The sequence below is a fragment of the Canis lupus genome, chromosome 34, assembly GCF_011100685.1.
Source record: "Canis lupus familiaris isolate Mischka breed German Shepherd chromosome 34, alternate assembly UU_Cfam_GSD_1.0, whole genome shotgun sequence".
NCBI classification, from domain to species: Eukaryota; Metazoa; Chordata; class Mammalia; order Carnivora; family Canidae; genus Canis; species Canis lupus.
In genome coordinates, this window is record NC_049255.1 from 4,063,431 (window position 1) to 4,087,602 (window position 24,172).

At 38.1% G+C, this 24,172-nt stretch overlaps 2 protein-coding genes across 6 annotated transcripts in view; one reads left to right on the plus strand and one right to left on the minus strand.

Moving 5' to 3' along the window:
* The window catches only part of MARCHF6 (membrane associated ring-CH-type finger 6), an 82,925-nt gene that overhangs the window by 18,459 nt on the left and 40,294 nt on the right, over positions 1-24,172 (minus strand). For 4 of the 5 annotated variants that reach the window (XM_038583321.1, XM_038583322.1, XM_038583320.1 and 1 more), the window contains exons 8-21: positions 23,471-23,532; positions 22,895-22,927; positions 21,739-21,790; positions 17,130-17,188; positions 15,846-15,926; positions 15,535-15,603; positions 15,384-15,458; positions 13,966-14,100; positions 11,008-11,127; positions 10,120-10,220; positions 6,683-6,820; positions 5,282-5,486; positions 3,412-3,481; positions 101-297 (exon numbers count right to left, since the gene is read on the minus strand). In XM_038583321.1, coding sequence (XP_038439249.1) covers positions 101-297; positions 3,412-3,481; positions 5,282-5,486; positions 6,683-6,820; positions 10,120-10,220; positions 11,008-11,127; positions 13,966-14,100; positions 15,384-15,458; positions 15,535-15,603; positions 15,846-15,926; positions 17,130-17,188; positions 21,739-21,790; positions 22,895-22,927; positions 23,471-23,532 — 1,397 coding nt within the window. The remainder of the gene's footprint in view (positions 1-100; positions 298-3,411; positions 3,482-5,281; positions 5,487-6,682; positions 6,821-10,119; positions 10,221-11,007; positions 11,128-13,965; positions 14,101-15,383; positions 15,459-15,534; positions 15,604-15,845; positions 15,927-17,129; positions 17,189-21,738; positions 21,791-22,894; positions 22,928-23,470; positions 23,533-24,172) is intronic. The other variant, XM_038583319.1, reaches the window with a different exon arrangement.
* LOC119877857 (60S ribosomal protein L27a-like) lies at positions 19,837-20,553 on the plus strand. The gene is made up of 2 exons (XM_038583325.1): positions 19,837-20,064; positions 20,270-20,553. The coding sequence occupies exons 1-2, from the start codon at positions 19,856-19,858 to the stop codon at positions 20,505-20,507; spliced, it is 447 nt and encodes a 148-aa protein (XP_038439253.1). The 5' UTR covers positions 19,837-19,855; the 3' UTR covers positions 20,508-20,553.

The window sequence follows — 24,172 nt, forward strand, 5'->3', positions numbered from 1 at the left end:
CATAATGAAGAAATGAAAGTGAAAAGATTTAAAGAAATGACTAAAAAAAATTTCCACTATTCCTGTCATACAAGATCAGTTCTTTATTAGAAAAACCTACCATGAGGGACCACTCTTTAACCTTCTGGAAGATCACTCTGCGTCCCTGGGGCATCCATGCAACCAGCACCGTCACTGCCCTTATGGTTAGCCAGCAAACATAGAGACCACAAGCAGCTGTGTAGAGTTCATGAATTTTGGCAGTCCCCGTCCAAAATGACATTAACCAACGGCCAGCAAATACTGAAAACAGAAAGGCTGATAAATGAAATACGTGGCTATATATGTAAAGAGAACTACAATCTTGATGTTGTTCTGTTAGCATTTTCAATTACTTCAATCATTTTAAGTGATTAGTAAAAAGGCATCACATTCTAATATAACAACATCTTCATTAAAAACAAACAATGACAAAACCCGCCACAAACTCTAAAGAATGCAATTATTTGATTAGGAAACAACCAAAGCACAAGAAGTCACTGGGGACAAGCTCTCCTGTGGCATCTACTCTGACTGGCCATGTCAGTTATCTGTTCTTTCAGAAATGAAGAGGTTGTTCTTGTTTTTATCACCAAATAAAATTATTATACAACATAATACAACAAAAGTGGGGTATATTTATTATTTATACTTTCAACATTTAAGAACACTACAAATAACTTAGATTAACTTTCTTTCAATTGACTCATTGAGACAGAAAACTAAGTTTATTTCAATAATTAAGTGGGTATAAGAACACTTAAAAGCATAGCAATCACAGAATATCATATTAACTTTCTTAGGAAATAAGATCCAAATATGCCGAAACTTAAACAGAATTGAGAAGTGTCTAAAGAACTGCCTCGGAGATCCCTGGGTGGCTCAGAGGTTTAGCGCCTGCCTTTGGCCCAGGACGTGATCCTGGAGTCCCGGGATCAAGTCCCACGTCAGGCTCCCAGCCATAGAGCCTGCTTCTCCCGCCTCCTGTGTCTCTGCCTCTCTCTCTATATATATATCATAAATAAATAAATAAATCTTTAAAAAAAAGAACTGTCTCAAATAAAGAGTTAATGCAAATAAATTCTACATTATACCCATAAAAATCTACCTCAGGCAAGACCATTATTATATTAACTTTATTCACATGGTTACTTCTCAATAAGACCAGAAAGAAGAGCAACGCCCAAATGTCTTATTTACTTTTCTATGGATTGATTTCCTCTTAATACAGTACTATTTGTTATTTTCAAATACCTAAAAGGAGCTAGTGGCTGTGCTGAGCACTTTCCGTATATTACCTCATTAATCCTCCCCAAAGCCCTCAAATAGCCACTACTCCATTCTAAAGATTAAGAAACCAAGGATCAACAATAGAACCTTGCCACACCAAGGTCGCATGAGGGTGGAGGCTGAATTTGAACTCATACCTATGTGACAAAGCTCATGCTCTTGACCAATAAACCACACTGCCTCCAACTAAATGAAACCAGCTCAACAGTTAAGTCTTACAAGCCATAATGTTGGCAACCAGACTTCTTTGTAACCCCACAAAATGGTTTGTGTATGAAGAGAAGTTATTTTTAAAAATACACATAAATGTTATGTGAAATAAACACATGTATATATTAATTTGGGGATATAAAAATTGTTACAGATAATTCTGTAGAAATGTCTAGTATTTTGTGTGTGTGTGTGCATGTGTGTGTGTATGCACATATACATTTTTATTCCGAGGTTTTTATAGTTGCTATAGTTGGGTTGGCTGGTTTTTAAAAATTTAATGGCCCCTTTCTACTGCACACTTCATATTTCACTTACTTCTAATTAAGTGTTTCTGAGAGGACAGGGTCAAGTTTCTAATTTGTAGTGAATTATCATCAGTTAAACTACAGCTACAGAGCAGCCCAGGTGGCACAGCGGTTTAGTGCCGCCTGCAGCCCAGGGCGTGATCCTGGAGACCCTGGATCGAGTCCCACGTCAGGCTCTCTGTATGATGCCTGCTTCTCCCTCTGCCTGTGTCTCTGCCTCTCTGTCTCTATGAATACATAAATAAAATCTTAAAAAAAAAAAAAAACTACAGCTACAGAAAAGCAACCTTCGGGGGAAAGAATCTCCTTGCCACCTTAAATGCATTTTATGACACCAAGTATTTCTAGGATTTAACAACCATGTTCTTCCCATTAGATGGTGGGAATGGGTTAACAGGGAAATATTCAGTTAACAATCTTCAATGAAATTACTTTTAGTGCCCAATTCAGGTAGTAAATTACATTTCCTTCTTTTAAGTTTTCCTTAATATCTCTGATAAAAAACATGAAAATGGAATATAAAAATCACGAATGTAAAACTGTCCAAAGTTCAAAAACTAAGTTTTCTCAGCAATGTTTACCACATTGTACCCAACCATTAATCACACTTTATCATTTTTAAGAGCTGTGATATGACAAGTAGTGAGCTTAGGAGTACAGTTCTTAAGGTCAAATCATTATTCAGAAACATGTAAAAAAATTTTATTTTTATCACCACTTTAAGTTAAATCACAATTTCTACAGATTAGAGAATATTCTCATTATTTTTAGAAACCTCACATGAAATTACACTTCCTACTTGCTCCTTACTGACTTTAGCCCTCCTGGAAAAACTCAAGTATTTGATACAAATTTGATTTATAAAATTATAGAGGCAGTGCTATAATCAAGATACTAACTCAATAACATTTATGGGCTTATATTTAAGAGATGAAAAGTATGTTCCACTTAGTGATTATTTAAGTGGCTAACATGTATCAGTATGATTTAAAATTTTGTGGTTTGCCATACACACCAACTGGGAGTTGCTGTTCCCAACACTTTGTCACTGGCTTTGGGCTCAACCCCATTTATCCCTGACCTTTGCAGAACATGATGAACAGTATACTACATTCATCCATTCGAGTAAGATTCATTCATCTTACTTGTTAAAGAAAGTGTCTAGCCGAAATTTAAAGATTAGTAGCTGCGAATACCAGATGATTAAGGGAAATAATCTGGCTTCATAAAGAGTCTAGGAACACCATGCAGTGGACAGGAAAGATACAATGAGGGCAAACATGTTAACATCAAAAGGCTGGCTTGAAGAAATGATTTAAGACATACAGATAACTTTTTGAAAACCTACACTATAAAGAGAAGATGCCCAAGAAAACTGAGTGACCATATACATACTTTACTTCTAAAAATGAATCAGAACTTTTATATTGATTTTGTTACCCTGTTGCAATACAAATGACTCCAAGGAGATGGAGAACCCTAAAAAGATCAATATCCCATATTCAATCAAAAATAAGGGGCAAACTATTTCAAGCTTATACTTGATGAAATATACAAAGCATCTTTGCATGTCATTAGCTCATACCTGGTAGAGTAAGGCAGATGAGGCTGGCAATCAGTAAGGTTATACACATGAAGACAATCAACAAAAATATCTGCAAGGCAAAACGTAAGAGTGCATAAATGGTTCATATGTGCTCAATGTATTTCAAAACACCCCTCAAAGAATCACCATAATTCTACCAGTAAAAAGAAATTGCCCATATTTCCATGTTTCCTTCCATTTCACACCAAAAGGAATTTTTAGTTTAGGTAAAATTACCTATAATTTCGGCCAAAAGAAAATGTCTATTTTCATATAATCAGACACATCAGCAAGTAACAAGTAAATGTATTTCTGAATCAGCACAAAAATAAAACTTATAATAAAACTTATAATAACTTAATCAGCTTAAGTTTTCCCTATTAATTAAAACTAAATACATTCACTTTTTAATCAAATTCTCAAAAACAAGTTTTCATAAAAGGAAAGCTCACTTTCTAACAGTGCTGTCTAATCAGAACTGTCCATGACGACGGGACCTGCACCACCCTACACAGCGGCCACTGCACACCTGACGTGGTGTGTGAAGGAGCAATGAAACCTTACACTGTATTTACTCTGCATCTTATCCTACTAGACATGGTTTTCTCTTTTTTTCAGCTTTATTGAGATATAACTGACAAAATTATAATATATTTAGAGTGTACAACGTGATTTGCCACATGTACACAATGTCAAGGGATTCCCACCATTAAAGTAATGAACACATCTATCGCACCACAGCCTTAACAAAATGAATTCACATCTAATTAAGTTTAAACGTAAAATCCACATGTGAGCTGGTGGCTCTCATACTGAAAAGTACAAATAAAAAGGGAACACACTGAGAGGAAAGCAGCTGCTCTCGGCAGGAAAGGAGCAACTGCTGCTTGCCTTCTACCTTACCGGGCACCCCTCTTCCCTCGTCCAGAAGGCAGGGCTCTAGCAAGAAGGCTGAAAAGGACCTACAATCACACCCCAAGAGGAGCCTCTAAGGCTGCCAGCTTTCACTGGTTGAGAAACTTCTCACCGATCCTCTCTCTGATCCAGGATGGAAAGAAACTCTCACCCATGGAGGAGCCTCATCTCTTCTCTCAGGACTCCTCCCATCTCTCACCCTCACCCTCTAAATACACTTAATTCCCTGCAGTTCCAAACCTACCATGTCTAACCTGCCTCTTGTTTTGGCACGAGCCTGGAGTGCCCTCCCATTTTTCCATATTGTCTGTGCCTGGCCTAACTTAAGAGGCTTAAAAGCATCCCCTCCTCTGCAAAGATTCCTGAACACTTCCCGAAAAAGCATTCTGTGGAGCTGACCAACTGTGCGACACATTACTACAGAGCAAGTAAAGTGAGGCCTAAGACCTGACCATCAGATTTAACAACACAAAAGCTACCACAACCCATCAGGAACAGCTTTGGTGGAATCTGGAGGCAAAGTTTCACCGGGACAGCATTTCCTTACCCAGTCTGGTCTTCAGTTTCATCTGAAGGTTACTACTCAACCTTGCAGTATTGGGATGGATAGTAAATGGGAAAAACATTAGAATGCCCATTTCAGTTCCTGATACATAGCTGAAATACATTAATGACGTTAATTTCTTATTTTCACTTAGGGTCTTTAACACTGCTTCAAACAGCAGGGAGCAACAGTACATGGTATCCCAACACTATAACCCATCTCTAAAATCTGGTAAACTTATCTGACACATATATATATTTTTCTGTTAATGAGAGGACTAGGGGTTCTTGTCAGGAGACCGTAAGATATATCAATACAGAGGACTGCATGCTAAGAGCATCAACACCACCACCAAATTCCTCAAAAGAAAAAGAAAAAACTTGACTTCCAATAAAGTCTTATTGTACCTACCCTGAGTGGAAAATTTAAAGGCCGGCGATAAGGCTGAAAGCCAACAGGCCCTCCCTGCTGGAGTATGGCTTGGTGGGCTGCATGCAGGCCTTCCCCCACCACGGGAATAGCGTTGTTATTTCGAGCATGCTGATTATTGTTAACTTGTTGATTTGCACTGTTCTCGTTTTCTTCCTGGTCTCCCAATAAATAGGAATGAAGATCCCTGTGTAAAAATTACATTCTCACTTCAGACCAGAGTGAAACAGTAGACATGAGGCTCACTTTCTTATTATTAAGGTAGAAAATGTACAAGTAGAATCTGTACACAACAGTATTTATTAATTATCTCATTCTGGGCTAATGTTGGTACCTGCTTTAAAGTAAGCTTTTTCAAATTTAATGTTAATATTAAGAACACCCCACAAATTCAGCTCAGCTATTCTGTCTGCTGTGGCATGGAGCTCAATTAAAACCTCCGAACTCAGACAGCCCAGGCGGCTCAGCGGTTTAGCGCTGTCTTCAGCCCAGGGCCTGATCCTGGAGACCTGGGATCAAGTCCCACATCGGGCTCCCTGCATGGAGCCTGCTTCTCCCTCTGCCTGTGTCTCTGCCTCTCTGTGTGTCTCTCATGAATAATAAAATGTTAATAAATATTAAATAAAAATAAATAAATAAAACCTCTGAACCACACATCAGTCATGGCAAACCTAGGGCAAGCAGAGACAGACACCTGCTTAACCCAATATAACCAAATGCATATTTCACAGTAAGGTCTCTGCAGAATGCCACATATTTTCTGGGGAAAAAAATTGTAATTACAAAGATTCAACTTTAAAATAAATATATAATATACAAAGATGGAAAAAACAAAAGGCAATATGCGGACTAAATGCCTCCACTGGTCAGGATAGGACTTCTAAAATAATACGGATTGGGGCACCTGGGTGGCTCAGTCGGTTAAAAGTCTGTCTTCAGCTCAGGTCATGATCCAGGAGCCCTGGGATCAAGCCTGGTAACAGCTTCCCTGCTGCGCTCCTTGCTTATGGGGAGTCTGCTTCTCCCTCTCCTCTTGCTCCTCTCCCCTGTTCCTACTCTTGCTCTCTCAAATAAAATCTTTTTAAAAAGTAAATAAATAAAATAATCAGGGCTAAGTTGGCTTGCTTTTAACATACTGAAAAAAAATGTTTACTTTTACCCTGTGTAACGAAATCAAAGAACCTGGGCCAGCAGCAAACTTCTATGAGACGACAAAAACATTCTCCATAAAACAATGGAGAATAATTAGAAAAATAAGAAAAACTAAGAATTAAAAGTATTATATACACCTGCAAATATCACTAAATGGTCTGTTCCTAAAACTATTTCCTGAGTGGGGCATGGAACATACCTTGTTAGAAGGGTTATCAGCGGTCTACTTACAGCAAGTATCCAGCGGTAACGGTCCATGCTCGCACAAGCCCCTTCAGCCACTGCCGCGTGTGTCCCTGCTCAAGTAATGCTGGCAAGACCACCTGAAGCAGAAGCAGCTCAAGGGACAGTTCACTCACTGGAGCATCACTAAGACAATTATAAACAGCTGTAATTTACAGTGTGACTTTATTTTCCATTATAACTGTATCACATTGAACTTTGATGGGATGACCACAAAACTCCTTGAGGACTCTTATGAACTCATCGTCATTATCACCAGTCCCCCCACTCTCCTCTTAAAGCTTCTCCCTTAGACTCCTCCACGACTGTTCCCCATAAGGGTCGCCAATGACCTCTGTGTTAAATGTAATGGTCAGGTCTTGGTCCTCACCTCACTAAGCTATATTGTATCATGTTACACAATTGGTCACCCACCCCTTGCTCCTCAAACACTTTCTCACTAGATGTCTATCTAGATCCATTAATTCCTGTTCAGCTCCCTGGGCTAGAGACAACGGGGGCCCCAAGCTCTGGTCCTCTCTCCTCTCCTCTATACATGCTCTCTGGACAAATGCAAACTCATGTGGCTGAAAATACCATGTTTCTGTAAATTTCTACGTACCACTCAGACATCTTTCTTAACTCCTAACTTTATATCCAAAGTGCCAACTCCATGTCTCCTCTTGACATGAGACATCTTAAATTGATCATTATCAAATTCCCACTCTTCCCTTTTAATCCTGCTCTCCCACAGCTCCTTCATCTCCATAAATGGTAACTCCATCCTTCCAGGTATTCAGAACAGAAACTTGGATCCTTGACTGCCTTTTTTTCACTCCACACTCAAACAGCCAGAGCCCTGTTGAGTGGACCCTAATAATACCCTAAAACTCACCATTTCTGGGGGCAGCCCGGGTGGCCCAGCGGTTTAGCGCCGCCTGCAGCCCAGGACCTGATCCTGGAGACCCGGGATCTAATCCCACGTCGGGCTCCCTGTGTGGAGCCTGCTTCTCCCTCTGTCTGTGTCTCTGCCTCTCTCTCTCTCTCTCTCTCTCTCTGTGTCTCATGAATAAATAAATAAAATCTTTAAAAAAAAAAAAAACAAAACTCACCATTTCTCATGACCTGCACTGCTACTTCCTTCACGTCAGACTTCCTCACCTCTCACCATGACTACTACACTATCCTCTTGGCTGGCCTCCTGCCCTGGCTACTCTGACCCAGTCTCTTCTCATCACAGCAGCCACAGTGACATGTTAACCTGTATCAGATCACTCTTCTATTCAAGTCTTTCTAAGAACTCCCCAAATCACTCAAGTTAGACCAAAGTGCTTACACTAGATCTATGATACTCTCTAGGATCTAGCTTTCCATGACATTTCTAACGTCACAGCCAACTACCACATGCTTTATTTCTTCTACTCTGGCCAAACTGGCCTGGCCTTCCTGCTGCTCCTCAAAGAGGCCTCAGCATCACTGCACTTGCCTGACCCCCTGCAAGGACACTATCTCCAGGAATCCACATGGCTCACTCACTCATCACCTCCTTCAAGGCTTTCCTCAACTGTCCCCTCTGCAGGTCCTTATCACTTATTCTAAATTACAACCCCATCCTGACCACTTTATTTCCTTTGTCTGCTTCATTTTTTCCCTATAGTATTTATGGCCCCTAATATACTTTATGTTTGATCTATTTTTATCGAGTCTCCTCCTCCCTGAAATGTAAGCTCCACAAGAACAGAATCTTCTTGATTCTGCTTTGTTCACTGTTATATACCCAGTGCACAGAAAAGTGTCAGGTATATAATGGGAAACTCGATTTTTTTTTGAAAGATTTTATTTATTCATAGAGACAGAGAGAGAGAGGCAGAGACACAGGCAGAGGGAGAAGCAGGCATCATACAGATAGCCTGATGTGGGACTCGATCCAGGTCTCCAGGATCACGCTCTGGGCTGCAGGCAGCGCTAAACCGGTGCACCACCGGGGCTGCCCGAACTCGATTTTTTTAATGGAAGAATGGACTAAAAAATGCTACGTAATCCAAAAATTTTGTTAAACTTCTAGGTATAACAGACTACGAAAATCAGTCTATCCTAACAATATATAAAGCCAAAATCTGTGCTTCCTGGTTCTATGACCAGACACAAACACATAAGGAAGAAGTGATGACTTACACTAGTTAGGGAACAACTCAGAGGATAAAAATCTTAATTTGGGGGATGCCTGGGTGGCTCAGCAGTTGAGTGTCTCAGGGCGTGATCCTGGTCTAGGGATCGAGTCCCTCATCGGGCTCCCTGCAAGGAGCCTTCTTCTCCCTCTGCCTATGTCTCTGCCTCTCTGTGTCTCATGAGTAAGAAAAATCTTAAAAAAAAAAAATCTTAATTTGGATTTTGAGGAAAGATAACAAAAGCTTGTCTGGCAAACATGGTGAAGAAGGTTATTACAAGCAGAAAGGAAAAGACAGGAATAGCTAGGTATTTTAGGGAGACTTAATGGAGAGGAGCATGGCTGGAGAGCAGAATTCAAGTCAGACAATGTTGGAACAGAATGTTGAAAAGTCCATGTGAAATCATACCAATCTGTGCATGTCTTTTTAAAAGACCCAGATATTATCATGTAGATTATGGAGGAAGAGGCAGGGGTGTAAAGGATGGTTTATAATGGAGAACAAGAGGAAGGCCTAAGCTAAGGAAGTAGTAAATCAAGTTGGATTAGATAAAAGATTTTTAAAAATTAGACTTGGAGTGCCTGGGTGGCTGAGTTGGCTAAGCCTCTGACTTTTGAATTCAGCTCACGTCATGATCTCAGAGTCCTGGGAGCCAGCCCTTAGGGCTCCATGCTCAGTGGGGAATCACTTAAGGATTCTCTCTCTCTCCTCTCTCTGCCTCTTCCCCCATCCACACACTCTCTCTCTAAAATAATTAAATAAAACTTCTTAAAGATGAGACTTAAAAAATTTAAAGACTAATGAGAAATCTGAGGAAGAAATCCAATTTCTTGGCAGATTTCTGTAATACCAAGTAACTGAAAAAAGGAATATAGGAGGAGTCGGTAGAGAGTAGGTTTCTGGGTGATTTAAGCTTTTAAATCAAAAAGATTTTCCATCCATACGCCTTATATCTTATTTTTAATCTATAATTAAATGTACAACTATGGTTACATACCTTATGATGTGCTTTTCATATAAAAGATGTTTGTGGCTAACATGCTCTCATTAAGTAGTAAACATTTCAATGCTGAACAAAGGCATACTTCATTTGCAGAAAAATAATTAAGTCTTCCTTTGGAAAATGAACCTGCTAAACTAATGTTTATATAATCTAAAATGGCAAAAATGCAACTATCACATGATTTCCAATATCTGTTAAGAAATGAATGTTTTAAATATATGCACTCTGATATCAACGGAGCTAAATTAGTAAAGCTTCCAAATTCAAAAACTCACCTGTAGAGCATGACATTGTATGGAAGAAAATTAGGCAGCAAACTCTTAATTATACGTATAGGAAGCCAGAGCATCAGGAGGACAATGGAGCCAAAGACAATCTGCAGTAAGAAAAAAAGACATGACACCACTGTGAATCATTCCCATGAGAGACAAGCAGACTTCTGAACATACTCAACCAATACACAATCCAAGTCTACACCCATGCATGGCCCAGAGTGCTCTCACTCCACACACTAGACTTGGGTCATTCTGGAGAGAATGCATTCTTGGGAAGGCAGCTCCTCTCTCTCTAGGACACAAGGGCTTTAACAGGAGCCACAAAAGATAACCACTGCATGGTATTTGAACAGAGACTCAGAAACTTACAATGAAGGACCAGAATTGCCTGCAACTTAATAAATTACCTGTAAGTATTTTAAGACATGATCCTAATGTTAACGGCTAAAAATTTTCCAAAGGGCACAATATTGCTTTTAAAATTTTATTTCAGAGACACTTAGCTTTAACTAGAGGATTTCTTCTATGCGGGGGAAAAAGCTTTGACATACTTCTGTTAAGAGTTAATTCAGAAGCTATTAATATATCTCCACTGCTCCATTGAATTTTTTTTTTTTTTTGCTCCAATGAAATTTAATGTAATTCAGAAACCCATAATTTGGCAATTATGCCACTGAAGAACTAGACAGCATTTTTGTCTTAGTAAGCATTTTATTTACTTTATCAAAGTAACCAATAAAACAGCTATTTGACGATGAAGTTCTACAAGCTTTGATAAACATAGATTATTTAATATAGCTACTCTACCAATCCCTGACCCAAAAAAACCCCCAATAAAACAAAAGGGTAACAGACTTCACCTGAAAAACAATAAAAAGGTATGCTCACCACTGACAAGATAAATCTTCGGAGATGCCTATAAATGGGCAAATGGATCATTTCCTGTACTGGATTAAAATCTGGATCATTCAAATTTCTTAGAAACCATAAGACACCAGGTCGAAGTACCTGCAAATATATTTTAAAAACTATAAATACTCGGGGAGCCCCCGTGGCACAGCGGTTTAGCGCCGCCTGCAGCCCAAGGTATGATCCTGGAGACCTGGGATCAAGTTCCACGTCAGGCTCCCTGCATGGGGGCTTGCTTCTCCCTCTGCCTGTGTCTCTGCATCTTTCTCTCTCTGTCTCTCTCATGAATTAAAAAAAAAAAATCTTAAAAAAAAAAAACTATAAATATCTTCAGACTCTGTATATGAACTAAAATATTAACATAAAAATAAGCTCTTAGAATTTTGGCTTCTTAAAAAAATGGGCACCAGAAAATTCACATGGCTCTCTTTCTTATGAAAAGAAGTCTGTGGGGTGCCTGGGTGGTTCAGTCAGTTAAGCATCTGCCTTCAGCTCAGGTCATGATCCTGGAGTCCCTGCTCAGCAAGGAGCCTGCTTCTCCCTCTCCCTGACTGTGTACTCTCTCTCAAATAAACAAATATAAGAAGGAAGGAAGGAAGGAAGGGAAGGGAGGGAGGGAGGGAGGGAGGGAGGAAGAGGGGGAGAGAGAGAGAAAGAAACAAAGAAAGAAAAAGTTCCTAAATCTGAACCTATATAAAAACTGTATCTTTTGTTTGATGTCCTTTGATGCTTTTATTCATTCTATGAAAAAAATTTAAGTACAATTTGTCAAGAAATCAGGGATCCCTGGGTGGCTCAGCGGTTTAGCGCCTGCCTTTGGCCCAGGGCATGATCCTGGAGTCCTGGGATTGAGTCCCACATCAGGCTCTCTGCATGGAGCCTGCTTCTCCCTCTGCCTGTGTCTCTGCCTCTCTCTCTCTCTCTCTCTCTCTCTGTGTGTCTCTCATGAATAAATAAATAAAATATTAAAAAAAAAATTTTGTCAAGAAATCTAAGTCTCTGAGGTGAAAAGCTTTTTTGAAAAAAAAACTGTCACTATGGGACGCCTGGGGGGCTCAGCAGCTGAGTGTCTGCCTTCGGCTCATGTAATGATCCCTGGGATCCAGGATCGAGTCCCACATCGGGCTCCTTGCTAAGAGCCTGCTTCTTCCTTTGCCTTTCTCTCTCTCTCTCGAATAAAATTTTTAAAAATAAATAAATAAGAAATAAAAATAATAATAATAAACTGTCACTGTATTGCATCATCTGGTAAAAGAATTAACTGCAATTTATAAATGCTCTAAATAGAAGAACTGATTCCAGTCTTATACTCCCAAGAGGAATTACCTTATTAAGAAACCCTAAAGTTTCTCAGCATTTTCATTCTACTGTCTACATCTTTTTTCCCTTTCTTAATGGAAATCATTAACCCAAGAGGCTGTGGGTGACAGGGCAATCATTAACCCAAGAGGCTGTGGGTGACAGAGTCTAGGTATTAGTCCTTGGTGGTCCAAATTCATTGAGTTACCCCATGTAAAGCCCCTTAACTGCCCAAACTGTATTTCTCCATCTTCCGAGTGAGGGGGTATACGACCTCTAAGATTCCATCCAGCTCCCCAATATGAGGATTCTGTACCAATAAAAAACCCACCACACTGAGAAGATGAAAAACTCTAATGTAAAAAATTTTATCACTTAACACTGTAATTCAGAGGTTACACATAATTACAGTTTTGAAAAGATTAGTCTCAATCGCTTATTTCAAAGAAAGAATACAGGGACCCCTGGGTTGCTCAATGGTTGAGCATCTGCTTTCAGATCAGAGCATGATCCCAGGGTCCTAGGATCAAGTCTCGTTATCAGGCTCCCTGCAGGGAGCCTGGTTCTCCCTCTGCCTATGTGTCTGCCCCTCTCTCTATGTCTCTCATGAATAAATAAATAAAATCTTAAAAAAAAAAAGAAAGAATACAAGTTTTCTTTGCAAATAAACTTTACTAAACTTTCACTATATAATTCAGGAGAACACTTTGACCCTAGCCTCGTCTTTAACTCCTCAATCTCTCAAAGAACAAAGTACACCAAGAATAGCATTAAGCCTTGGTGCTTTTGTATTGTATTCACACTGGATTAGGTGGTCTCCTCTGGCAGCCCTGCACATTTTCCTGCCCTGCACTTCTCCATCACTTCTCTCAATGGAATAAGCTGACTTGTCTGATGGCTGTATTGCTTCCCAGGATATACAATCAAAAAGAATGGGGATTGTGTTTTTCTTTCTTACTATTACCTTAGCACAATGTCTGGCCCAGAGTGAATATGCAGTAATATTTAAGGAAAGAATATATAGCAGTAAGTACGCTTGTCAGAATTACTCCTTTTGTACTTCCCACTGCATCAGAATGACTGAGCATGAGATGTACACTAATTAAATACTGACCCTACTTGCACTCTTCAAATCAGTAAGGACTATATTCTAAAAATAGGATTAGTGAAGATACCCATCTGGCAAATGAATTGGAATCATAAAGGACCCTCACTATAATTCCAAACTTAAGGGGCTTGATTAACACTTATTTTACATTTTGATCCTACAAAACCATATCCCCTTTGGGTATTTCCAGCACTGTATTTCCTTGAATGGAGTCCAAGACAGATTCACATCACATAAAATTTCAACAACTTGTATGAGTAGATGGTCCTAATACCTATCAAATAAAACTAGTACTTTGAGTTTTTTCCCCTCAATCTACTTATCTTTCAAATTCTAATCATAGACAGATTTCTATTAAAACTTGTCAATTTTTGAAAGAAACGACTAAAAAGAGTTTAAAGAAATAAAGCCAAACTCATCAGCTATTCCCTCTTAGACTAAATTAGAGAAAACTAGTTAGGAGATCGTCATAGCCTAACAAAAGTCCTTCCTATAAATTTACAGTGTTGGCATTTTCTTGTAGAACTTACCTCTCTCAGCAACAGGATGAAGGAAGCAAAGTAGAACACATACACCATTCCCACTAGCCAATGCAGAAACATGGTAGTACCTGGAGCTGACTGAAAACTCAGTTCTCGATCTTTCAGAGTAGCATCAAACATTTCCTAATCAAAGCAGAACAGGTGAGAGAGATCTGTATCACTTACATCTACCAAATCAACATCTCTATTTTCTAGGAAGCGAATAAATCACTGTGTGTATGGATTATGATACTTCTAGAATTACAGTTCTTTTAATGTCATTTCATAGCATCACAGAAATATAAATGATAAGTTTGGATTCTACTTCAGGGATGTATAATGACACTTTAAAAATTTAAATATAAGAAGACTGATAAACTAATTGGTGAATCAGAACTTTACTAATGCTGCTACTGTGAAAGAGCCATTTGTTAATAATACCTTCTTTCCAGGGCGCCTGGGTAGCACAGATGGTTGAGCATGCCCATTCTTGGTTTTGGCTCAGGTCTGATTCCAGGGTCCTGAGATCGAGCCCCACACCTCAGGCTCCACTGAGTTGTTCTCTGCACTTGGCACCTTGGGTTTCTCTCTCCCCCTCCCTCTGCCCCATCTCCTCCACCACTCACACACACTCTCTCTCTAATAAATAACTCTTAAAGAAAAAAAAACCCAATACCTTCTTTCCATGATTACAGGTCTGCATTCATGACAAGTTTTTGTTTTCTTTTAAATTTTATTAAATTTTATTTTTTTGAGAGAGCACAAGCGCACACACACACAGGAGGGAGGGGGAGATGAACAGAATCTTAAGCAGTCTCCCCACTGAGTGTGGAGCCATACGTGAGGCTCAATCTCACAACCCTGAGATCATGACATGAGCCAAACCAAGACTCAGATGCTTAACCGACTGAGCTACCCAAGCTCAGTAAATGTAAATGTTATCTCAGAACCAAAGGCAGCATGTTTCTATATACAAAATATTTTTGAAAAGTCGAAACTTGACTATCACTGATAGCTATTAAAAATTATAATCAGGATTAAGCATCTTAGTTAAAAGAAATGGTCAGAGTTGAATTTATTATTACAAAGACAGTCTTATCAGATTGTTCCCTTTATGTGTATAATGTCTAGGTATTTATATGTATAATATCTTGGTATATAAAATTAGGAGAGTAAAATGAGTACAAAAATTCTTCACTGGTTATTAGAGAAGTTCCAGTCAAAATACTCTTGGCAAATTTGCATAAAGCCTCAAAAAAATCAGGTACTCAGGAAAAATTCTTAACATTAAGACTTTACAATGATGTTTTCAGGGAGAAAAAAAGCCAATTATTATCACATAGTTTCCCTTAAAAGGAGTCCATTCTAAAGACTTCCCTTTTTGATGCCTTTCCATTATTAAATTATACAATGAGTATCAAACTTACCAAGGAACAGATATCCAGCCACCATCCACAAATGAGAGGGAACACTCCAATCTCTACCACCACTAACAAAGAGACCTTAAGTAAAGACAAAGACCATCAATATCCAAACAGGGAGAAATCATTTCCAGTATTAACTTGTAACAGGAATTACCTTAACAACAATATAGCAGACTCCCAGCAAGCGACGAGACCTATGAAATTTAACAAGAGTTGCCAACCCCTATAGCATTTAGTCAAGGAAAAATTGAGTATTTAAAGGTACAAAGGAATAGGTACTTATATAGGCAACATGTATTACTTGATAGAATTTATTTTATGCTTTGTATGCCCTCATCCTCACTACAAAGAGCTACAACATTTACTGAGAGGACAGAAGAGAAACAGATTTGTCCTTAACAGGAACAACTCTTTAGTATGAATAACAGTATCACCAAACATCCATGTTAGTTCATTAAAGGATACATGACAAATTATCAGTGTTATTGCTAAAAGTATATACCCAACTATGGTTGTGATTAGACCTTCAAAATGAGATGCTTGGACCTAGAAATAAAAATAAATAGAATTTAATTTTACCATATGGTCTACCTCCCAGTTTAACAATGTAGTAAATAATACGAACAGACTCAAAGTGAACTGTTTCAGCAACTTACAACCAGAAAACTATAAAACCCCCTTGAATGACATCTCTGCAAACCAGATTCTCCTACTAGTGTTCTACTCAAACAAAATAAAATCAGAGTAAATTAAATTTTATAAAAACCAAAGTTGTACTACACTAGTCTGCACTCTATTCTACCCCTGAGAGGGACTGTGGGCTGAGCAATGAAAGTAGCAGCGCACTGTCTGAGCAGCCCACCCACCAGGTACTACTCAGCCTCACCTCCTACCCCCAGAAGTGATTGTTTAAGTTTCCCTTGCTTTCCAAATCTGTTCCATTTTCAACTTACAGAAATTAAAAGTTTGGACAGTGACAAATATTTTAGATTCCTGAATTTGAGACAGCAAGTGCTGGTAGTTTGGAAATTCAAATTTATCAAAGCATGTATCTGAACCTTTCAAGTTTTTGTGTTCAACCAGCAAGAACTGAAAGCTGCACTGAATATTGGAACACATCTCCTTGCTCTTTCAGAACACTTCAGAATGATCTTTCAGGATTCACATACATAAATTGAACAGAACATTCCAAAAATATTAGTTCTTCCTTAAAAGACTAGTTCTTTCTGGGGCTCCTGGAAAACAGTTGTAGTTGACATCCCAATATTTATCTACCTTTAAAAACAACAGAATGTCAAAATTAAAATAAATTCTTTAGAAAACAGTATAGCCTATCATTCCAAGACAGACCAACCCTTTTTTTTTAGCTGACTGGTATACTGTTACTTTTCTAAATTCACTATGGAAAAGTTGAAGAAAAGGGAAAGAAGGGAACATACAAGTTAATGGAATGGGTCAAAAATCAGCCTATAAGAAAACCTTTCAATAGTGTGCCTTTGGCCCACCCAACAGGAAGAAAGATAGTGCAACACAGGATTCAGAACATGTTTTTCTTAACTAGCAACATGACCTCGTAGGTCTTGAGCCACTGTTAGTTTAAAAAAATAATGAGATCATGTTGCATAACTATGCCTTTGCATAAGGCAAACTGAGAAATGAAGGCACTCTTTACAACACTATCGTTTATTCAACAAATACCCAATTTGGAGGCAAGTAATGAAAGCAAGTTTGTAAAAGTATTATACTCACATGTTCTTCAAATCCCAAACCAACAAGGGAGAAATGACCAATGTGGTAAGGGCAAAATGCTAAAAGGGGGAGAAAAATTAAATGAAAACTTCAAAACCAAAACAATGAACGTAGTACCAACCCACAATAAAAGAAACCAGGACTTTTTTCAGAAATGGAAGATTCCGAACTGGAGCCAAAAATGTACTGCCTAGGACATTCCCTATAGCCAGACAACAACAAAGATATCAAAGATCTAATAGGCTCATGGCAAAAGGACAGAGGAACCATCATGAAGAGGGTCTTACACGCCAAAGAAAGGATGATATGAGCATCAAAGAATGACAGAAACTGATGGAAATACACTGAATGCTTTACAAATCCACAAGTTCATAATACTCAAAAAGGGGAAAGCCAAACAAAACAAACAAAATGAAACACAAAAGAAAAAAAAGCAGAAGAAAAAACACTTCCCTCATCCATGAAAATAGCACATCAATTCCTTACACCCTGAAAGCTGGTAACTGGAGGGAAAGAATTGCACACCTGTCTTGCTTCTTCTGAACAAACAGGTTCAGGTTACCTAAGATGTTACTTAGATGTTCCAGTTTAAAGGAAGTATGGAGACAAAGGAACAAGGTGGTGGACGTCATACAGGATGCAACTGAACAAATGTAGAATCCAAAGCACTCTTTAACAAATCAATGACAAACTAGGGTAGGGATGGATGAGGGGAGCAAAGAGAAGAATATCCTAGATCAAAAGGAACTTAAACTTGGGACACGCCTGGGTAGCTCAGCATGGCGTGATCTTGGAGTCCAGGGATCAAGTCCTGAGTCCTGCATTGGGCTTCCAGGCAGGGAGCCTGCTTCTCCCTCTGCCTATGTCTCTGCCTCTCTCTGTGTGTCTCTCATGAATAAATAAATAAAATCTTAAAAAAAAAAAAAAAAAAGGAACTTAACCAAAAGTAATGTAGCCCCTATTTGTATCCTCCCTCAAATGAACCAACCGTAAAATGACACTGAAGGAGCCAATCTAGGAATTTTTAATATGATGGATTGTCAGGAAATACTGAAATCTGTTAATTTAGTACAGTGTGACAATAATACTATGGTTAAATGAATAACTATTCTTAAAATTTTCATAGTAAAAATTTTTATAGTCTCTTCAAGTCTTCTTGTCATGTTAATAAAATTTTTTTCCTTAATAAAATTGAATTATTTTCCTTATGGCAAAATTAATTAAGTAGCATAGATTTTCAGGGAAGGAGGAGATCCAATCATTAAGACAAAAGTCAGAGTGAATTTATAGGGATCTGGCCTCAGAACCTTTTTAATTAAGTATTCCATGGGTAGAAATTTTTCTGAACAAGTATTCCCAACATATTGGAATTTATAAGTTATATACACATTTTTTTACTAATATGTGTATTATAATATAAAGCACAAGAAATTCTTAAGGAATTAAAAAAAAAAAAAACTATATGCAGAGTTTTTCCTATTTTGTTGTTTCACCCAACTCTGAGGATGACTCAAACAGGCCCCTGGGAAAGGCAAATTTTCAAGTTCCAACTCTATTTACATATCTAAATATTTGCCCGAGGCACCAATTGTTAACAATCAATTTCTATCCCATTACATAGCAACCACTAGATAAGTATCCCAAATTAAGGTTATTGGGCTGGCGAGACTGAGAACCTCAAAACCTCAAAACGGCCGACCCCAGGCCAGCAACCTCCCAATGACGCCGCCTTGCCGCCCCACCCCCATCTTTCCTGCCGACGCTGCCTTGCTGCCCTACCCTAACTTAGCTTACAAAGACCTGTAACCAAAAAAAAAAAAAAAAAAAAAAAAAAAAACAAAGACCTGTAACGTAACCCTTGTCGTAACTGAAATGCCACCCTGCCCCTATCTTCCCGCGAGACTTCCCCCGCTCTCTCCCTCCCCTGCGGGCTGTGGAACTTCACACAACAGCGTCCCATTAAAAGCCTGTTTCGACCAACTTTTGCCTGACCTCTCTATTCCATTTTACTACCGAATGGGATTAAACCTGACAAAGGTCACTTTCTCAGTATCATTCCCTTCTACAAGGAGATAGTTGCATTTTAAGGTTCTAATTCTGCAAAATACACGACAAATGTCCAAAACTGCAGGTAGAAAATTCCAGCAGAGCACTCCAAGCAGGAAAGAAAGATGTGCTTCATCCCAGTGATCATTCACCTTTAAGGGAAAATATACTCCTAAAAAGAGGAAAACTTGGTTCATTTCAAAAGATCCGAATTATAATACACATAGATTTACTAAAACAATTTTTTTATAGTATAAACTGAGGAGGTTGGATTAGAAAAAAATTTTACTTCCATGAGATATGTTTTATATGTTACCTTTTCTACAATTCATGTGGTTTTTTTTTTAAGTTTTTTTTTTAAACTTCTTAAAGTTCATTTTTTTCCCAAAATCTCTACCCTCAACATGAAGCTCAAATTCCTGACCCGAAGATCAAGATTTGCATGCTCCTCCCACTGAGCCAGCCAGGTGCCCCACTGTAATTCAGATGTTAAAGGTGACTCTTTCCTCCAAACATTAACTTAGCATTAACGTTTTCTTATAAGAACAAAGACTAAATCTACAGATCATTTTTCTCTGAAAGAAAATTTGGCCAAGAATCAGAATAGTTTCACACTCTCTATATACCAATTGTTCTACATAAAGAAAAAGGTATGGCCCTTTTTCCTCTGGGCCGCCAACATGCCATCCAGACTGGGGAAGACCCGGAAACTTCGGGGCCACGTGAGCCATGGCCACAGCCGCATCGGCAAACACTGGAAGCACCCAGGAGGCCAGGGTAATGCTGGTGGCATGCATCATCACAGGATCAACTTCGACAAATATCACCCAGGTTACTTTGGAAAAGTCGGTATGAGACATTACCACTTAAAGAGGAACCAGAGCTTCTGCCCAACTGTCAACCTTTTTTTTTTTTTTTTTTTAAATGAACAAAGAAAGTTACTTTATGTTTTATTCTATAAAATCCTTTTCAAAATTACAGGAAATTTTTCCATTTCTGCAACACATTGAGATATACAAAGTCATTTGATAAGGAAGTTGAGAAAATCTTTTCTACCAAAGTAGCACTGTTGTCTTATCAAAATGGAAAAATAACCCAACTGTCAACCTTGATAAACTATGGACCTTAGTCAGTGAGCAGACACGGGTAAATGCCACCAAAAACAAGACTGGAGCTGCTCCTATTATCGATGTGGTGCGATCGGGCTACTACAAAGTTTTGGGAAAGGGAAAGCACCCAAAACAGCCTGTCATCGTAAAGGCCAAATTCTTCAGTAGAAGAGCTGAGGAGAAGATAAAGGGTGTGGGGGGAGCCTGCGTTCTGGTAGCTTGAAGCCACATAGGGGGAGGTTCATTAAATGCTAACAAGTGCTTAAAAAAAAAAAAAGAAAGAAAAAGGTATGCAGAATAATCTGCATTTTTATGTTTCACCCCCCCTATGCAAAAGGAAACAAAGAATGAGTGTCCTGTTAATTTGCACCATTTTAAATGGCTACTAAAAATTAAGCATCACTGGAACTTTTAAGACAATTATGTTTGAACAAGATATCTATAAATTAACTTTGTTCATATTTTATAGGGAATATGAGAAATTAATTTGTCGCATCTTCAAATTTATATATAATTCAGTATCTTCTTGACTACATAGTTTCCTGTTGAAGACAACTGCTTTCTGTGTTGCAACATGGTCCCCAATCCAAAGCATACTTGCTTTAGGATTCAGCGGAAGAAACTTGGGAAATCTTTATTCTACCTCCTAGGCAGGATTGGGGGATAACTCACCTGCATCAAGAAGGAATTTCTCAAAGATCATCTCTATAGAGTGATCTGGAGCCCAGGTGCCTCTAAGAGACACAAATCACAGCACAATCTAACAAGATCCTGTCTCTATCAGACTCCACTTTCAATCCCTTGAGAGATGCAAGAACTGAATTTTAAGGCATTGTTTTGCTTCATTTTCTTTTATCTTTCTCAAAGCAGAAAAACCTGTCACCCCTCTCTTCCTTTCTCCATTACTCCCAAAAAAAGGGACTCATGCTTGGTCACAAAATTCTCACAGCTGCGGTTGGAAAAGTGTTTAGAAGTAACTTTGTGTTTACTGGAATCTGGTTCTATAGGGCTTTCACACCACTTGGGAGAGGTCTACTCTCTCAAGACTATATTCATCTCTAGTGACAGCTCCCAAGCCAGGGTCTCTGGTAAGGTCTTGGGCAGGATTCTGAGAGAAGAAACAAGATCTTCTGTCAAAGGGAAGAACACACAGATAATCAGCACAAAATCAGTTCCAGAGACAAGCTGCTGCATATCTCAAGTCAGTCTAAAATCAACTTCTATGAAAAGAGATGGAAATGCCCAAAAGAAGCAGAGACGGTAGGTAACTGTAGTTCACGTTGCTTAGGAAAGAAAAGTATTTGTATACCTGGCGTCTTCCTGTACAGAATGACTATCTAAAACTGTTTCATGTATTCCAGTGCTTACAAACAAAAATAAAACGCTCTAACGAGGCTCCCAGAAAACTAAACTCCTATCACAGTATCTTAAATAACAGCATAAACGCCACTTACCAAAAACAAGAATGAACAATGTGTTTAAAGACACCACCCAGAAGACATGCTCCTAAAGGAAAAGAGCATTAATAAAACATATGGACTACTCCACTTAGGAGACTGAAATTTTCACCCCATAATGTTGAGATTTCATTACATGTAACTTTTCATTTTTCATTAGATAGCTCAAAAAACTAAGCCTAATAAAACTCAAGTTCATAATGTCACATGCAGGAAAAAAAAATCCATAAACATTTCCTCTTCAGAAATTAGTAAGCCATTACAAACTACACAGATTCTCATAAATAATAGCCTGATTTCATTTAAATCAAATGATACTGAAAAATTCCAAATGGAGGAAAATTTGAAAATCCCATTAATTCTAAACTTTCACATCAATGTATATCACACAGTGCTTCTTTCCAGTGTCCATTTTGTTCTTATGGCTTCTGTAAGGTTGCTTTTCTTCCTCAGTCCCTTTTCTGTCTATGGCACTCTGGTTTTCTGGCCGTTCATCCGCTTCTCGATAATGTCTTATCACCTCCTCCAAGAGGACTGCTATGTGACATTACTGTTTCAGTCAGTACCCATAGCTAGTCATCTTGAAACCCAAAGCCACTTAAAAATCCCAAGTGATTTTGTATTACAGAACCCAGAAAAGAGCATTACTTCTCCTAAAGACCAGGTTCTTTAAAGAATTATTCCTTCTCTTTGAGTTGTACTCCTTACTAATAAGGTAAGGATAGGCAGGGTTCGGCAAACAGTGGAAACCTAACATGAAACTGGAAAGTTTGCTGCAAAGTTGCTCTATTTTTGCCAGTTCAGGAATTGATTAATACAGTGCGAGGTTTAAAAGAAGACCAAAAAAAAAAAATAAATAAATAAATAAAAAAATAAAAAATAAAAGAAGACCAAGTTCTTCTTAACTACCATTAAATTCTCTATTTCATTTTCTTTTCTAAAAATCAAGTATTTAATAATGACCTTTTTACCTTTGTCCTTTGCCAATATTTTCACTGCAAAAAAGACTTTCTTCAATACATCAAGTAATCAAAAGTCTAAAAGCATGTTGACCTTTAGTATAAAAAGCCAGCACATACTACTGTAAATTTAAAGTTGCTGAATCATTGATAATTAAGTCACAACTATATTAAAAAATATTAGCTTCACTTACTAGAAAAACGAGTGATCCATCAAGTCCCAGCATCTAAAATAAATAACAATATGCATAAATTCAAGATGCAACAGGATTTTTTTATTCTATTTAGAAAAAAGGCTCATTTTCAATTAGATTTAAACATAATCCTTCCCCACTATTTTCCAATACAGCTTATCATTTTTAGAGAGTAAAAAATATTAGTTTTATATTTGGGCCTCTTTTTATTCCAAATCATATGATTATAAAGTCAACATAATTCCATCTTGGGTTTAATTCTTACATTAGATATGGAGTCAGTCAAGATTTCATGATATATCAACTGCAGTGTCAGAATAATACAATTTAAATTGTTACTTCATTTTATGGAAGTCCATAATCTTTTTTGTATTAAAGGCCAGGAAATAGAAAAATAGCAATAGATTACAATATTTTTAATATTTTCACCATAAACATCACATTTCTCTAGAAATTAAAGTTCTACGGCAGCTTCCATCTAATGTAGCTACAAACTTAGCATATGCATCTATATATGCCCAACTTCAACATAGTTTAAAGTTAAGGCACTAGAATGCATGATAGAAAGAATCTTACTCTTTCCCATGTAAGCTCTTCTGCAGCTCGGTCCCACTCTAAAGCATTCCAGTTCATGTCATCTGGAAATATAATAGTTGAAAGATTACTGATGAAACCTGAACCATAAATAATAAAACATATTCTCTTAATTTAGTGTTTTGTAAGCTGTTGATGAGAAGCTACACCACATCTGCTTGTTAGGTAATAACACATATATATAAATATAACAGACACATATAAGATGATTCTAGGTTGTGGTTAAGTGCTAGAAGAAAATAAATAGGATTATGTGAAAGAGGAACTTAACTACACTGAATCAGGAATGAATCTGGAAAATTTGAGAAAACCGAGGAAGCCAGGCGACAAGAATTCTCAGGGGGTGGGGGGTGTATAAGATATGGTATGAAAGGCAGACAGGGATCAAATCATACAAGGGGGAAGGTAAAACCTGGATTTTGTTTGTTCTTTAGTATAACAGAAAAACCACTGCCAGATTTTAAAGGCAGTAGAGTACTATGAACACTATGCGGAGCACAAGTGGAAGAAGCTACTTAGGAGCTATTGTGTGAGATGAAGTGAAGGAATGATGGCCGCACCAGGGTGGCAGCAGGCTGGCTTCTTGTAGCTTCTGAACATAGATTCACTGCTCCCTACAAAGGTCCCTTGCTCCCATTACACAACTTGTTTCTTCTCATCCTTTGTGTCTCACCTCAAATATCA